The following is a 17,907-nucleotide window of genomic DNA, read 5'->3' on the forward strand; positions in this document are numbered from 1 at the left end:
TCATTAATTAAAATGATATTCTTTAGGTAATAATTTTTTTTAAAAGAATAAAAAATAACTACTCAAGAAAATGTATATATTACTACACAAGTACACGACAACAGCTTCTATTCATTTACAGAAATTGTTAGGTGCAGCTAAATCTTAACATACATCAAGACAAATCTATGGCTGTTCAGTTTTTATGACTAAAAATTTATCCCACTTAAGGTGGGTCAGGTAAAAATTTACCCCACTTTAGGTGGGTCAGGTTAAAATTTACCCAAGATGGGTCAGGTAAAAATTTACCCCACTTAAGATGGGTCAGGTAAAAATTTACCCCACTTAAGATGGGTCAGGTGAAAATTTACCCCACTTAAGATGGATCAGGTAAAAATTTACCCCACTTAAGATGGGTCAGGTAAAACTTTACCCCACTTAAGGCGGGTCAGGTAAAAATTTACCCCACTTTAGGTGGGTCAGGTTAAAATTTACCCCACAGTTGTTTCTAGTATCTACCCGTTACATGAGGTGTGGTTACAACGAGAGATTTACGGTGACACTTTTCTAGAGATTTAGGGTGACTTTAACGTAAACTTCTTGTTAACATTGACAAGACTCAACATAGTTTTCATTATTATTTTTTTTTTTGTACATGTTTTATTTATATTTTACTAACCGTTTTTTGTGATCTTTTAGATCGTAAAACAGTTGTGGGGGTTTAATCACACGATTTAAAATTAACTCCACACTTTAATAAAGGCTTTTTAAAAAGTGCAAATGGTATGTTACTATATAAGGGTTAAAGTTTTAAAAATGTCATTCTAAATACATGTTGGTAGTTCACGGTTTTATATCGCAGTTTTTTGAGTCAGTGCGGCAATTAGAATAGCCGTGTCGTCACTTCCGTCGTTGGTGCAAGTTGAGTTGTAGTAGGCGAGGTCTGGCATTCCAGGGGATGTCAGGTCATAACACGAGCCACATCCGCTGCTGTCACGTGATCGACGCCCATCATCGGACGGTGAGTCGGACTCGTACATGGGCGTGGCCATTCTGTGCTCGTCATTATCCGTCGTGCTGTACGGGACGACACGAGAGCTATGATTGGCCCAGGCGTGTGGGTACTGGACTGAGTTGGAATCGATTCTGTCAAGTGGTATCGATCTGTCCTTTCCAGAAATGGAAGAAGGGTTGGAGTTGAATGTCCCCTTTTCAACATTGTACATCGTGTTGATTGGTTTGGTTGAAAAATGCACGGTGCCAGAGTTGGTTGAGAACTGCTGCAAGTTGGGGGCGCCACATGTTGTTTGACAGTCTCCGGCCATGGCGCCATAAGACCCGTGAGTTCCTGACGACTTTTCCGGTCTGCGGAAGTCTGGCGACGGGACCAGATCCTGCTCGACGAAATATCCGCGCTCTTCTCGTCTGCTGTTGACAACTGACTGCTCACACTGCAAGTCAGGCTTAAAGTCATCCATTGTGACGTCCTCGCTAAATATGTTGGTTTGTCGGATGTAATGCGGCCTCCGTCTAGCGTTGGTAGGCCCTGATATGTCATTGAAGCTAGTCACTTCCGGTACGTCACCACATACATGCATATGTCTGTTTTCTTGGTTGTTAAAATATTTACAATACTCAAGCGAGCTATTGCATAACATGGGTGGTCTTTGAAGGTGAGTCTGACCATATCTTGACTGGGCCTCTGCGTCCATTTGACAAAGTTTCTCATCGTTGTTGAAGGCGTGTTCTAGATCCATCTGACGCCTGCTGTTGACGTACGTGGCTTCGAGAGCCAAGCTATACTCCAAGACTTTAGCGGTGTCTGGAGTTTCTGCGGCACTTCCGGGGCTGGTGGATAGTAGAAACGCTTGCGTGTGTCTGCTGGCAGGAACCGGCATGCCCTTGATTGTCTTCTCCAGGTACTGGTCCAGCTCCAGAATGTCGGCACAAGTAAAAGGTTCGTTTGTTTTTCCTATATCATTTCCCTGCTCCGTTTCTATGGTCACAGGGGCGTGAGTATTATGTTCGATTTTTATGCTTTCATGTGCATTCGTCGAGACTCCCATGTGTCTTTGAGGAGAATCGCGAGAATCGTAATCTTGGCACGTTTTGGTATGAAGATTGTTGTTTTGAGCCAGTTTTTGATATTTAGTGTTACCACTTTTTTCGACGTAAGCTAAAGACTGAGTGAACACAGATAGAGAGTTTGTTTTGTCTGTTGTACAGTTGGGGTGTCTAGATGAACCGGTATCAAGGTCGATGACCTCTGCTGAAATCTTGCGTAGAATATTTGAGAAGGTCACCTTGCTGTTATCCGTAGGGACACTAAATCCGTTCCCGGCATACACTGTGTTGTTTGAAGTGTAATTCGGCATGTTTCCAAATGCGTGGTAATTAGTTTCATAAACGGATGAATGGTCCGACTTTATAGAAGTAGCAGAAAGTAAGTTGGGCGCATTTTTCGAAACATAAACTTGTCGCGAAAAATGTTCCGACGATCTGGCCGTAGAGGTTGTTAGCTCTACAGAGGCATGTTCCGCTCCCGGAGAATCGTCTTGCTGGTTGTCGGCAGAGGAACTACTTTTCTTGCTTCCAATGCGTTTGGTGTTCTTCCGCCTTCTGGGCCGATACTTGTAATCGGGGTAATCTTGGGTATGCTGTACTCGAATCCTCTCAGCCTCGTCTACAAAAGGTTGTTTCTGATCCGGTTTCAAACTCCGCCATTTTCTGCCTGTAAAAAATGAGAAAAAATAATTGTATTTAGATCTACGTTATGTTGAATTTATAATAACTGAACAATAGACACAATAGATAAGCCCTACAATAATACAATACAAAATGTACACAAATAGATTTATCTGCAATACGACACTTTAAAAACGAAGACAAGTTGACAAGGTTTTTAAATAGCCTATGTTCAAGCAGAATGATAAGTTAATGGCGTCACAACCTTAGAATACTTGAATGGTAGGAGGACGGAGAGGAGAGGGTTAAGAAACGTGTGGCATACATTTTGTATTTCCCCGTGAACAAAACATGGTCAGCTCAAATCATCATGACATTAAAGACCACAATAAATGTGTTAATCATAACCAAAGCATCAAGTAAAGTAAAGATGTGTGTACCGTCAAATATCACTGCGCATACTGCAAATAGTGCACAATCCTAGTACTTCCTAGTTGTTAGTAACACGGTTATGGGAAGGTAACATGATATAGACCGAGGTAAGGGTGTGTGTGCGGAAGTAATATTGTACTTTACAGCCAATCTAGTACGGGCAACATCCGCCATTTTGTCATTATTAGCTTACATTAAACATGAAATAATTAAAAAGTGCTCATGCTAAAGTTGAATATTTGAATAATTTAAATAATAAAATATGGAAATGTACTGAACCTAAAAATAAATAAATTACCCAAAGAACCAATAGAGACCGCTTGCATTGTATTAATTGTGATTGGTTATTAAACCAGGATTAATGTGAAAATTATAGGAAAATCTTATGTTTATTTTTTTTTTAATTTCAAAGTAAAGTAAACCAATGTTTATTTCTAAGCCAAAGAGCCTACGTTTTGGCTTCAAATGCACCTAAACATGTTTTAAAAAATATTTTATGACCTTTTAGTCAAATATGGTTTTAGTTTCGTCGAATCGGTCATGTTTGTGTAGTGTAAACACACCTTCAAACTTTGAAAATTTCAGGTTATGTCACAATAAAACCTACCGGAAAGTTTTTTAAAAAATAACACAGGTCGAGTCAACAACAGGACTTTTAAAAAAAATCTATTTCCCCACCTAATCCATTTCATTTTCCCAACTAAACCAGTTCCATTCAATCGTTTTTTTTTTTAACTTGTAGGCCTACTAAATCATTTTTTTCTAAGTAATTTTTTTTAGTTTATATTAATTGAAGAGGATATTCAAATTAAAGTAATTCAGTGGAGCAACTATTTTGTTTATTTAAATCAGCAACCATCCCCTATTGAAATACAATCGAATAAGTACACCGATGTATTGATGTAAAAAAATGCATTTCTACTGTCGCTATAGATACTAGGATTTTTAGAATTCTTTGCTTCTTTGCCATTGAGTTTCACAAAAGATATTGGGGTGGGATGGATGGATGGGGGAGGGGAGCGGGGGGGGGGGGGGGGGGGGGGGGGGGGTATTAAATGGGCATGCCTATCTGTGATCTGAAAATTTTTGTGCGGGGAAAAAAAAATCCTGAAAAACCCAGACCCTTGATTATACGAGCTTAAAATTGGTGAAAAACCCAGACCCTTGATTATACGAGCTTAAAATTGGTGAAAAACCCAGACCCTTGATTATACGAGCTTAAAATTGGTGAAAAACCCAGACCCTTGATTATACGAGCTTAAAATTGGTGAAAAACCCAGACCCTTGATTATACGAGCTTAAAATTGGTGAAAAACCCAGACCCTTGATTATACGAGCTTAAAATTGGTGAAAAACCCAGACCCTTGATTATATGAGCTTAAAAAATACATGAAATATTTCTCAATTTTTTCGGGAGGAGGGGACGGAGGGGCGGGGGCTAGTAACGTTACAGGCGGCAACTCGAGTATCATACAAAAATATCAGCCAATCAGATCGCGGGGAGAAACGTCACGAAAATGTGTGAAGATTTCTGTACCATGGTACTCAGTTATATCAATAGATTGGAGAAAAACCCAGCGCACCCTAGATTTAGATAATTAATTGGGTTGGCTCTAATCACATGTAAATCTCTTATCTAAGCCAGTTCGGTGGATGGTGGTCGAGAGAGCTAAGCTCTAACATTAGAGGTTGAGGTTCGAGTCCTGGTGAGTCCAGTGGACCCCTTCCAGAGTTTCTTTCAGATATCTTTGAGATGGGATGGTCATTGCCCCACTCCCTACGGAAGCACGTCCACCCCCTCCCTCCCCCCAGACGAAATAGAAAAAAAAATTTATATTATATAGAAAATATAAACTTTAACTAGTGCCCCCCCCCCCCACCGGAAATTCTAGGCCTAAGTGCGCGCCCCACCCCGAAAATTTCAAGTGTCTAAAAAACCCGAATCTCTTCATGCCATTGTTAGCCATGTTATTATATTCATTCATTACATTCAACATCAGTCTTTAATACTTCTTGCCTTAGACATAACTCAATAATAAACTATATATTTGATACAGGCTCATGTTATAATATCTACTGAGTCAAGAAATGACTTTAAAAAATACCTTTTTCTTAAATGCGCCGTAATATGAACAGGAAGGGTATTAACTTCATAAATTGAAAGGTAAGGGCGGGGGGATTCAAACCGTAAAAAAAAGCGAATTTTTTAACCTGGATTTAAAACGATTATAAACAGGTGATATTATTCATATTTTAGTATCATACTACAGCATAATAACTAACAGGTTAACATACATTGTCGGGAGCGGTGTATTCCGAAACACTGAAGTTGTTTAAAATTTAGGCCCTATGATTAAATAGTTTGATGCTTTGACTAATAATATACACACTAATTTAAGTTTTAAGGAGCCCCAAATACCAGGGATGTGGGGTGAAAGGTGTCTAATGGTGTATAATACTTCTTGGTCGGATTTCTTTATGCACAAATACCAATCTTCGTGGAAAAAGTATTAATTTTCTTGAAAAAAAAATGTCCATCTTCGTGAAAAAAAAAAAAATTAATCTTCTTAAATACCAACATCAATATTTTTTAAAACAAATATCAATCTTTTTAAATACAAATATCAAACTTGTTAATTACAAATATCAATCTTGTTAAATACAAATATCAATCTTGTTAAATACAAATATCAATCTTGTTAAATACAAATATCAAGTTACGCCTAGTTGTAAGCGGAAAATGTATGTCACCTCAGAAGGGTGCGAGAGCAGTGTTTCTTCCAGACTTTTTTCTCCGGGGGGCACTTGAAATTTTCGGGGGGGGGGGGGGGCGGACACTGTTAAAAGTCTATATTTTCTATATAAATTATATAAATTTCATTTCGTTCGGGGGGGGGGGGGGGGCGTTAAAAAAATTTCGGGGGGGGGGGGGGGGCATTTCCCCCCCTTCCCGGAGAGATGCCTGGAAGAAACTCTGTGCGAGAGTGTCGTTGTTTGTTGTCATGTGTATGGATGATTTCACGGAACATGAGAACAACAGATAAACCCATGACCAAGTGGGATTCACTGGATTAAGTTTTTTCTTCTAGCTGGCTCAAGCTTGTAAACAAACACAGACAACCATTTAGGTAAGGGGGGGGGGGGGGATTTGGCGGGGAAAAGTTTTGATGTTTGTCAAAGTTTTGACACCAACGAAAATCTTTCAAATATAAAGGTAACGGTATGCGATCATGTGTTTTAAAAATGCAAGTTATTAATTATTGTTATTATTAATAATTTCTTTAATTAAATATCAATTATTAATACTTTAAAAAATTAAATTCGATCTTTTGCTAAATGTTGCATCATAATAAGTAGCTAACCGTAGTGTTTTTATCTTGTAAAAATAATTTAATGTGCATTATTTTATTTAGTAGAAAGCTGCAATTTACGATTCAAAAACATCAAATGAAACTATGTGCGCTAGTTTGGAAATTATTTTATACTATACTTTGTAGCAACTTGGTGTTGTGGCTGTGTGGTGTTTGGTAATGTGGTGTGCTGTGGTGTTGTGGTTATGTGGTGTTGTGGCTATGTGGTGCGCGACACACACTGATGGCGTGTGACACTAAACTATCGCCTGCCACATTGCTCTGGTGTATGGCCCAGGTTGAAAAACATTGGATGCTAGTGGAAAAATGTTTATTCTGATGGTAAACCTCCCCTTATAAAACCAGTGATGTCACACCTCCCCTTATACAGCCAGTGATGGTACACCTCCCCTTATACAACGAGTGATGGTACACCTCCCCTTATACAACGAGTGATGGTACACCTTCCCTTATACAACGAGTGATGGTACACCTCCCCTTATACAACGAGTGATGGTACACCTTCCCTTATACAACCAATGATGGTACACCTCCCCTTATACAAAGAGTGATGGTACACCTCCCCTTATACAACGAGTGATGGTACACCTCCCCTCATCCCACCCTACACTGGATGACACGCCTACAGCCGTGAGCTATGCAAGAGTTATGGGATTTAGTTGCATCGCGCATGCGCAAGCAGACACCCCGAGGAGGCAAGAGTTACCCTTTTGTTAGGCCGCCCGCTAGGGGGTTAATAGACGTGCCCAAATCTCGTGAGATTTACGAGAGGTCTGGCCCGAAACTCGCCCTCACTGCAAAGCTTAGTTCATAATACGAGTTAAAAAACGTTTTCTTCAATAATCGGACAGATAGGGAAGTAAGTTAGCGGGCATAAAGTGCAGGAGTGCTTGTAGAGAAATGTAATTTGGTTAAAGGTGCGCAACAGTATAATAGCTTGTAGAGAAATGTAATTTGACTAAAGGTGCGCAACAGTATAATAGCTTGTAGAGAAACGTAATTTGACTAAAGGTGCGCAACAGTATAATAGCTTGTAGAGAAACGTAATTTGACTAAAGGTGCGCTAGAGAAACCACTTCTTAGCTATTGCTGCTTTCTTTAATAGCACCAGAATGTCAATATTCTTTGCCTTCTCTGTAAGAATGTAAGATATCTTTACCTTCTCTGTAAGAAAGTAAGACATCTTTACCTTCTCTCTAAGAAAGTAAGACATCTTTACCTTCTCTCTAAGAAAGTAAGACATCTTTACCTTCTCTCTAAGAAAGTAAGACATCTTTACTTTCTCTATAAGAAAGTAAGACATCTTTACCTTCTCTCTAAGAAAGTAAGACATCTATACCCTCTCAGCCAGAATGTCAGCATTGCCTGATTTCTCTCACAACGTTATGTGCCGAGGCAACATATCATTTTATTATTGCGCTTTCAACGAATAAAGATCGCGGGGCATGACTATAAATTCACTGACGTTATGAATGGGGTTTTAACGCAGATATCTCATTTCTGCGTTACAAATTGCTTTCAACACTTGTTTTTTTTCCTTCTTGTTTTTATTAGAACCACTCAAGGTTTTTTAAAAAATTGTTCTTGGTAAAGAAAATACTTATGTATTTTTAGTATCATACTGATTAAATCTTTTTACATAAAAATATTTGAATTAGATTTGTTTCAGAAGTTAACAGAAAGTGGCATTTTAGTGGTGTAAAACTTGAGTTAATAGGAAGTGTCAAATGTTGTTAATCAAATGTTAACAGCAACTGTCAAATGTTGCAAAATAAAAATGAACAGTGCGCTGTCAAACATAAAGTGAAAACAACAGAGTATGTTTAATCCTAGCTGAACGAACACACCGAACGTTCTAGTGTAGAAGTAATCCCATTTCTTCTTTGAATCTAACATACACGTTTTATAAGCCTACATCACGGGGCTTGGACATGGCTTTCTGTTTTTCAGGAAATCGATTTAAAAATTATAAATAAAGCATGTGCACCATATCCTGATTGCCACAGTCTTTAAAACTCTGTAGCTAGTACAGTAAATACGTTTTGTTAATTTCAACTTAGTTTACCACATTAATAAAATCAAATGCGCGAGTGGCAGAAAAATCTCGAGACAAATATTTTTTAAACTGCTAGATCTTAAAGATGCCGTGAATGGTAAGGTGTAGTTAAACTTATGACTGCTAGATCTTAAATAGATATGAAAAGGTGTTGTTAAACTTATGACTGCTAGATCACAGTGATTAGTCAAATGTTAATAAATCATAGGAAAAAAAAGGTCGGATTTGAATATTTCCAATAGTTTCCTTGTTTTCTTAAACTATAATATTGATAAACTTCAGGAATCCAGACAACAAATAAATTATAAAGTTTATTGCAAATCTGGCAACATTTCTTCCAATAAACAGCCAGTTTATCTGGCCACTAGGAGAGGCTGTGGTTCAGATATCCCATGAGGTTAACTCCTAAACTATGTGTGTTGTGAACTGCGTCTGTTGGTCTCAGGGGACTTAATTATGTGGTCAAGGGAGGGAAGAAATGTTGATTTGCAAACAGTTAATTAAATAAACCAATGTCAGCACGCATTTTATGAACCAATCAAATGCAGAAGGTGTTTAAGATCGGTCTGATGTTTAGAAAGATAATGGGTCACACATTGTTGAGACTTCAATCGTCACAACCCACATTAAACTGATTGATATGTTTCTATCCTATTTCACAAGAGACTAACGGCAAAAGACAAACCGTAAACCAATGCTGGATATCCCACGAATAAATTTTTAATAAAGTACTACATTTGCCGATATCTGACACCCACCCATTTTCACTCAATGGGTTTTTTAGCTAAGATTAATCGAAAAACAGACTATAAATAAACAGAAACTTCTTGTTGCCGCATAAGGAAACTCTTCACGGAAAAATAAATCAAAATATTTTTTTGCGAGTAGAAAAAATGAGTTTCAATGAAAATTATCAAGTGATACACAATTGTAGTTATCACTTTAATTAATTTATATCTAGTATTCCAAAACGATTTCGTTGAACAATTACTACTCAACGTGTTAAATGCACATTCACACTTGAAGGAAATAGAAGAGTGGGGGTATTATGGAGAAACACAGAAATTCTAGAGAGCATGCACAAACTGGGATTAGCCAGGGAAGAGAACCAGTAGTAGAACTAGAAGACACCCACCCTCCGCAAACTGTATTTCTCCCCCCCCCCCCCATTTATATATATATATATATATATATATATATATATATATATATATATATATATATATATATATATATATATATATATATATATATATAATTTAGTAATTTAACAAGTAGTAATTTAGTATTTTAATTTAACTTTTTCTTTGCAAAGTAAGTTCATTAAGAGATAACAAATCACAAAAACTCAGAGCCTGAAATTGTTACGTTTTAAAAACGTTGGTAGATGATTTCATTTCATGACCGTCGAAGTTTGTCAAAAGTGAAACAAAAAATTTGGCATGCCGATCATGAGTGTCTGAGATAAGGAAGCTTGAAATATGTAATGGTTTCTTGTGTTTGTTTTATCTCAACGTTGTTTTGTATTTATCTTATTATTTTTTAACACATTTCATTGTTTAGTTGCAGAACAATCACCGAAGTATTAGATCTATTCAATACTATTAGGTTTTTTTTTTACTAAACCACTTTGTACACAAAAAATATTATTTTGGAATTAAAAATATTTTGTTGTTGTTCGGATTTTGGCTTGTCCCCCGCCACTACACCCCACAGTGCCGGGGGCGGGGTGTGGTGGCGTGGTAGTTCCGCCCCTGTTGAGAATGTAACTTTTATTTCTGATATACCTGTAATAAAGAATCGAAGCATAGATCGAAGCATTTTCTTTTACATAATTGCGAGGAAACTGTTAGTTAAGAAAAATGAACTATACTATAATACTATTATTAGTATTCTAACATTATACATAGACAGGGGCAAGCTGACCTCGTCGTAGGGTTGAGACAGGGGGTGGGGGTGGGTGCGACTTAGCATTCAACCCACATAGAGAGAGTGGGGTCAAAGCAGCTGAACCCGTCCCTTTACAAAGCAGCTGAACCCGTCCCTTTACAAAGCAGCTGAACCCGTCCCTTTACAAAGCAGCTGAACCCGTCCCTTTACAAAGCAGCTGAACCCGTCCCTTTACAAAGCAGCTGAACCCGTCCCTTTACAAAGCAGCTGAACCCGTCCCTTTACAGAGCAGCTGAACCCGTCCCTTTACAGAGCAGCTGAACCCGTCCCTTTACAGAGCAGCTGAACCCGTCCCTTTACAGAGCAGCTAAACCCGTCCCTTTACAGAACAAATGATTAAATCAGTCTTACAAATTTTAGAATCTTTAGAGATCAATTTTCGACTCTTCACACAACGCAAAAAATGGGCCTAGAGTTGAAAACCTATCTGACTCGTGTTGAATGTGTACACAATCAAGTCAGCCATGTTGAATTTGTACACAATCAAGTCAGCCATGTTGAATTTGTACACAATCAAGTCAGCCATGTTGAATCTGTACACAATCAAGTCAGCCATGTTGAATTTGTACACAATCAAGTCAGCCATGTTGAATTTGTACACAATCAAGTCAGTCATGTTGAATTTGTACACAATCAAGTCAGCCATGTTGAATTTGTACACAATCAAGTCAGCCATGTTGAATTTGTACACAATCAAGTCAGCCATGTTAAATTTGTACACAATCAAGTCAGCCATGTTGAATCTGTACGCAATCAAGTCAGCCACGCAGAACTAGCGAGAACCAGAACTGGGGCGTCACTTTGTTCAACTACTTAATCAACCTCTTTGTGTACAGATTCAAAGAAAACATGAAAGGAAATATCAATCAAAGTTTGATGTGAGATCCGACAAGAGAATAAAGCTGGTAGAATAGACGACACAGTAATAGCTTACACATTGTGTGGTAGATATAATAGACTTAATGCCCCACTGTGTACATCCGGCTTAGGCTGACTATAAAATGTTGAAAGCTATCAACAAAATACTTATTTAAAATGGTACAGCTCACAATGTTGTTGATATATATATATATATATATATATATATATATATATATATATATATATATATATATATATATATATATAGGCCTATATGTATAAATATATGTATACTAATATAGTCCAATGCAAAAAAGGTTACGGTTATAAAATAAAGTATATAATTATCTAAATTATTTTATTTATTATAAATGTAATTACAATAATAATAATTATTATTGTTATTACAAAATCGTAAAAATTTATATATCTATAATGAAACTATAGGCCTTTATGTATATCCAGACAGTTGTTCAGTGTCTACAATACAACGCCCGGTTGACGCCAGTGATACACCGCTGTGAAGAAACCCGACACCCCTTGCTCAACAAGTAACGTCACGTCTTAAAGTTGTTGATGCGTGAAATCACAGTTGAACTAATTGTTCTGTCCATTGATCGGGTACATGGAGACATTCGATCAGGAGGTTAAAAGTTTTTTTCACAACGTCGATCGCGCGAAGATAATGCGTCGATATCAAAAGAAGAATTCACCCAATTGAGTGACTTCTTGCGAAATAACAATTTTTTTTTCATTTTATTTGACTACCAGAACGTGTCACTACATAACTGATTCTGTATTGAACTTCCGGTTTAATTTTAGCAAGCGTTCTTATTTATTATTTTTTGGAAAAAAAGAGACAGTTTCCTTTAAAATTCTTATTAGTTTTTATAATCAGCACAATATTGGTCGCAGCCCGACAAGACTTTCAGGCATCTCTTCGGGGGGGGGGGGGGGGGGGGCGGGGGGAAAGGCGAATGCCCCCTGAAATACGTCTATCGCCCCATCCCACCCCCGAACGAAATAGAATTTATATAGAAATTTTTTTTTTACCAGTGTCCCCCCCCCTCACCAATTGAAAGTTTCAAGAGTCCCCCACCCCCTCCCCACGGAAAAAAAGTTGAAAGAAACACTGCGTAAAACTAAAACTAACTTTTATCTGAAGAAACTATTAGATAAAATAATTTTATTATGGTTAAACTAGCGATCGAACTTTAGAAATTGACAGGGTATGAAAATATAATTTTGCTATTCGACGTTAGCAGTCATACATTACAAAAGGGCAATCCTACAAAGTTTTTTTTAAAGTATCATAAGTATAATCTTTTTAAGTTATTGTTTATTTTCTATTACCCACACAGTACAACGGTAAGCTAAATTAGGGTGGAGATGTATATCTTATTTCAATAATAAACGGAGTTAACTGTATATGTTGTTAATTAATATCAACTCTAATAACCGCAAATTTATTTTACCACAATGAATTGTGATTAATATTTAACGGGTCCGGATTTTTCCTAGAAATATATATGATCCTTAATTTTTTCCCGTTCGTGCCCAAGACACACAGGGCAGATGGAGTAGAGTTGATCTGTCTAAATGACTATCATCTATGCTAGACTTAGTGAAAATATATAAACCTCAACAGTGTTGTGTGGGGAGTTTCATATTGTTCTGTTGTATGGTTTAGGTATGCTCTTTTATCACCTGCATTAACTGGCAGGGGATTCAATTTTACCTGCTTTTAACTAACAGGTGATTCAATTTGACGTGTAGAAGCTCACAGGTGATAAAATCGTACCTGTGAAACTAACATGTGATATAGGTGGGGGAGAGAATACGGACACAAAGTTTTAATCTACATTTTAATGACACAGGCTATAGAAGATTTGAAGCGTGCAAAAAAGGAAATAAATTAAAAACAGCTGACAACTCCCTCCCCTTCTCAAAATATAATTATTGCTTTAGAAGCAGAATTTAAAAAAAAATCTTTAAAATGCTGAAGGGTTTGAATCCAATACCCATTTCACCAACGAAAATATTTTAAATAAACAACCAACCCCCGCCCCCTACTAGCTTTATTTCGTCTTTTGTCCCAGTATAACCACGGATCTAGAACATTCGTTCAAGGAGAGATATTAAATAATTAAAGAAAAAACACTCCAATGCCCAAATACGGAGCATAATACAAGGCATTAAACTATGTGTTTGAGATTTAATGTTAGCTTCGGGTTTCAGACCGGTGCTTAATGTTAACGTTGGGCTACGTACTCGGAGCTTAATAACACAACTCGACAGAGCTTAATATGGAGGCTTCAAGAAGTGCTAATGAAAAATCTTTTGAAGAGTGCTTTTTTTAAAACCTTAAACCTGATATAGCGGGATATAACCACTGAACCTGATATAACGAGATAAAACCACAAAACCTGACTCAACCTGCCCCAGACCATGAACCAGGTACGGCAGGCTATAAACACTAAACCTTATAAAACGGGATACAACCATTAAACCTGTTACAACCTGCCATATACAATGAACCAGGTACGGCAGGCTATAACCACTAAACCTTATAAAACGGGATACAACCATTAAACCTATTACAACCTGCCATATACAATGAACCAGGTACGGCAGGCTATAACCACTAAACCTTATAAAACGGGATACAACCATTAAACCTATTACAACCTGCCATATACAATGAACCAGGTACGGCAGGCTATAACCACTAAACCTTATAAAACGGGATACAACCATTAAACCTATTACAACCTGCCATATACAATGAACCAGGTACGGCAGGATATAACCACTAAACCTTATAAAACGGGATACAACCATTAAACCTGTTACAACCTGCCATATACAATGAACCAGGTACGGCAGGCTATAACCACTAAACCTTATAAAACGGGATACAACCATTAAACCTGTTACAACCTGCCATATACAATGAACCAGGTACGGCAGGGTATAACCACTAAACCTTATAAAACGGGATACAACCATTAAACCTGTTACAACCTGCCATATCCCGTGAGCCAGGTACGAGGTGCCTGAGACTCACCAAGCCAAGATACAATCAAGTTTTTCGGTCTATTGTTCCCGGTTTAATTCCTCAAGAATCTTGCCCCAACTACGTCACCCTGCGGTATAAGTTTTGCACTAATATTTCAGGTTTGGAAAGGCTTCATCACTAACGCAATATGCTTCTAAAAATGATTCGATCCTTTCTTGTAAAGATGTGACCATAGAAAAATGCCGGGATTTAGGGAGGATTTATCTTATTATTTTCTTTAAGGATTAGGCTAGATCTACAACGTATGCAAAAAAACACAACCGAAATGTGTTGACATTTAGGAGTTAGTTAGACCTACAAAATATAGCAGCATTCGACAAACACAATCAACACAACCAACACAATCAACTCGAGCAACACAATCAACTCAACCAACACAATCAACTCGAGCAACACAGTATGTTAACATTAATGACCAATAAACCACTGTGTTCAGTTGTTCTCAGCTTATACAAGAATATGGAAAAACAATGACCCGTCCTACCTAAAATCGATGGAAAAGACCAGAGTTTCTTCCAGGCATCTCTTCGGGGGGGCGAAGCCCCCCCGAAAAATTTTTACCGCCCCCCCGAACGAAACGAAATTTATATAATTTATATAGAAAATATATACTTTTAACAGTGTCCGCCCCCCCGAAGAAAGTCTACCGCCCCCCCGAAAATTTCAAGTGCCCCCCCGGAGAAAAAAGTCTGGAAGAAACACTGGAAAAGACGTTTCGTATTGGACATGTTTAGAATATCAAAATATTAGACAATCACCTAAATATCTGCATAACTAAGTGTCCCCATGATCGTAATCAACAATTAAGAATCACCATAGTTTACTTAATTAAGGAAAGCAACAAAAATTTACCAAAGAGGTTACACAATCAAAGGGGAAAAAGCAACGAGAACAATATACTAAAAAATTAGTTTGCTAAATCAAGAAACAAAACGAGAAATTACTAATTGACTTAATAAAATAAACGAGATCTAAACTAACTAGTTTGGTTAATCAAGACAGACAGAACTTAACAAGGAATTAACTTAATATAGAAAGATATTGAGAACGAATCAAGGAGTTAGCTAAAGAAAGACATTGAGAACTTACCCAGGAGTTAGCTAAAGAAAGTAAACGAGAACTTACCCAGGAGTTAGCTAAAGAAAGTAAACGAGAACTTACCCAGGAGTTAGCTAAAGAAAGTAAACGAGAACTTACCCAGGAGTTAGCTAAAGAAAGTAAACGAGAACTTACCCAGGAGTTAGCAAAAGAAAGTAAAGGAGAACTTACCCAGGAGTTAGCTAAAGAAAGTAAACGAGAACTTACCCAGTAGTTAGCTAAAGAAAGTAAACGAGAACTTACCCAGGAGTTAGCTAAAGAAAGTAAACGAGAACTTACCCAGGAGTTAGCTAAAGAAAGTAAACGAGAACTTACCCAGGAGTTTGCTAAAGAAAGTAAACGAGAACTTACCCAGGAGTTAGCAAAAGAAAGTAAAGGAGAACTTACCCAGGAGTTAGCAAAAGAAAGTAAACGAGAACTTACCCAGGAGTTAGCAAAAGAAAGTAAACGAGAACTTACCCAGGAGTTAGCTAAAGAAAGTAAACGAGAACTTACCCAGGAGTTTGCTAAAGAAAAACATTGAGAACTTACCCAGAAGTTTGCTGAGCTCGGCGTTGTGAATGTCTGGATTCTCCCCAGCCAACTTCTTCCTCTCATCCTTGGCCCACACCATAAAGGCGTTCATGGGGCGCCTGATCCGCGCCCTGGCACTTTCACGGCGCCCGTGATACTCAAGCCTGATTAAGGCACCCCGGCCATCATTGTCTGGGAAAGGACGCGGGGGCGCCACAGGGCGCCAATCAGCTGGGTACTGACTTAATCTGGGATCCTGGCTCAGCCTGGGGTCCTGACCTAGCCTGGGGTCGTGGTGACACGGAATAAAACCGTTGGAAAAGTGAAGGGCGCCAGAAATGTTTCCCGACTGCATGGCGCTAACTTTAGCCAGACCCAAACCGCAATATGAATGAGCTTTGCTTCAGATGTAGTTTATTACAGAACATGTGAAAATTATCCATTTGTTTTCAACCTGTTAAACACAATTAGAACATGTGAAAATTATCCATTTGTTTTCAAATTATTTGATACAATTACGCAGATAGTCCATTGAATTATTGTATTATCCAAGAAAACTGCACAAGACCTACTTTAATTAACCCGTTCTATTTTCTGATTCCTTAGAATAAAATCCTTTGAAATATTAAGAACAGTCGCCAGAGAATAAAAGTACCAAGTAATATTACTTATAGTACCACGTAATATTACTTATAATCTCTTCTAAGGTGAAGAAAAATTTGAAAAACAAGTTGTAACGAATCCTTGAACTATTGAACAGAAAATCACCCAACTAAATCTAGAAATACCTCACTGACAAACTTTATACAAATAATTCCAGGATTGGCCAGAACAATTAGGTAAAATGTAAGTCCAATCTCCAAAAAAAAAAAAAAATGATGATGAACACAGAAGAATTTTTAGTAGTATCCGTGAGGGAATGTTTCAGCCAAGATAAGAATTGTATGTTGGTCGTTTCTTGCGCTCCCTGGCCCAACACCGTGCTATATGACAGGCCTGTGGTCGTTTCTTGCACTCCCAATGTGCTATGTGACGACAGGAAACCTGATCTGACCGCTGGTTCTCTTAACTCTCCTACGACTATTACTAATTACTGGTACTAATTGATTGACCTAGTTTTTATTTCAGAGAACGGAACGAAATCCAACCTCGATCCAGCATCGTGGTAGCGAACTGAAGAAGTCCCCCACTGCCCGAGTTCTGGCACCGAGGCTTGTGACTCTTAACTCCCCCTGTTGTGACGGTAATCTCCCTTGTTCCAGTGCCGCTTGTGACGATGGTCTCCCTTGCTCCAGAACCGCCGCTGCGGGACTATCACGGAGCAGACGTCTCAACGCCAGATACCGACCGTTGGTTCCAGTGAGTTAGGACCCTGTTACTGCCAGGACGCTACACAGACTGGGCTAACGAGTTGTTTCATTATTAATTCTTTACTATCCTCCCTTCCTTTTGATTGCTGGCACCTGTCTAGTTTCACCAGTTTTTAATGAGTGCACATTTCTCAACGATACCCCCGTTCTGTTTTTCCTCAGAAGTTGCAGAATATTTCCACGCAGACTTTATGCTATTCAAATTTATTTATTGAGTTTAATTTACACTTAAAAATGCTTTAATATTTTAAAACAGATTATAAATTACTTTATTCCTTTATCACAGCTAATATGTTACACACAGTAACGTAAAATATCACTCCAAGCCAGATAACTCCACACGAAGAAGATTCTCTCCCTTGAAACGACCTACTAGGAGGTCGCTGGCTGCTCTGAGTGACAATAAAGTTTTGGGCTCTTCTTATACAAGTCCTTAAACTAAATTTAGACTTTTCACTTCCTATCGAAAACCAATCATTGGCTTTGAAAAATGCCCTGCATTATGTTGAAGCC

At 38.0% G+C, this 17,907-nt stretch overlaps 1 protein-coding gene across 1 annotated transcript; it reads right to left on the bottom strand.

The window, feature by feature from the left end:
- Positions 1–639: 639 nt before the first annotated feature.
- Positions 640–16,611, bottom strand: LOC131936399 (uncharacterized). The gene is made up of 2 exons (XM_059293364.1): positions 16,039–16,611; positions 640–2,706 (listed from the first exon to the last, which is right to left on the bottom strand). Exons 1-2 carry the CDS (start codon positions 16,377–16,379, stop codon positions 831–833), a joined length of 2,217 nt encoding a protein of 738 aa, XP_059149347.1. The 5' UTR covers positions 16,380–16,611; the 3' UTR covers positions 640–830.
- Between the last annotated feature and the right edge of the window lie 1,296 nt (positions 16,612–17,907).

Source organism: Physella acuta, unplaced genomic scaffold, assembly GCF_028476545.2.
Source record: "Physella acuta isolate Inbredline_101_S28 unplaced genomic scaffold, ASM2847654v3 ptg000178l, whole genome shotgun sequence".
NCBI classification, from domain to species: Eukaryota; Metazoa; Mollusca; class Gastropoda; family Physidae; genus Physella; species Physella acuta.

Bases quoted from the DNA above. Each gene is read 5' to 3' on its own strand.
- LOC131936399 (XM_059293364.1), bottom strand. From the start codon at position 16,379: ATGCAGTCGGGAAACATTTCTGGCGCCCTTCACTTTTCCAACGGTTTT. The intron at 2,707-16,038 runs GTTCTCAATGTT...TTTTACAGGCAG, and splicing joins CTCAGCAAACTTCTGGGTAA to AAAATGGCGGAGTTTGAAAC.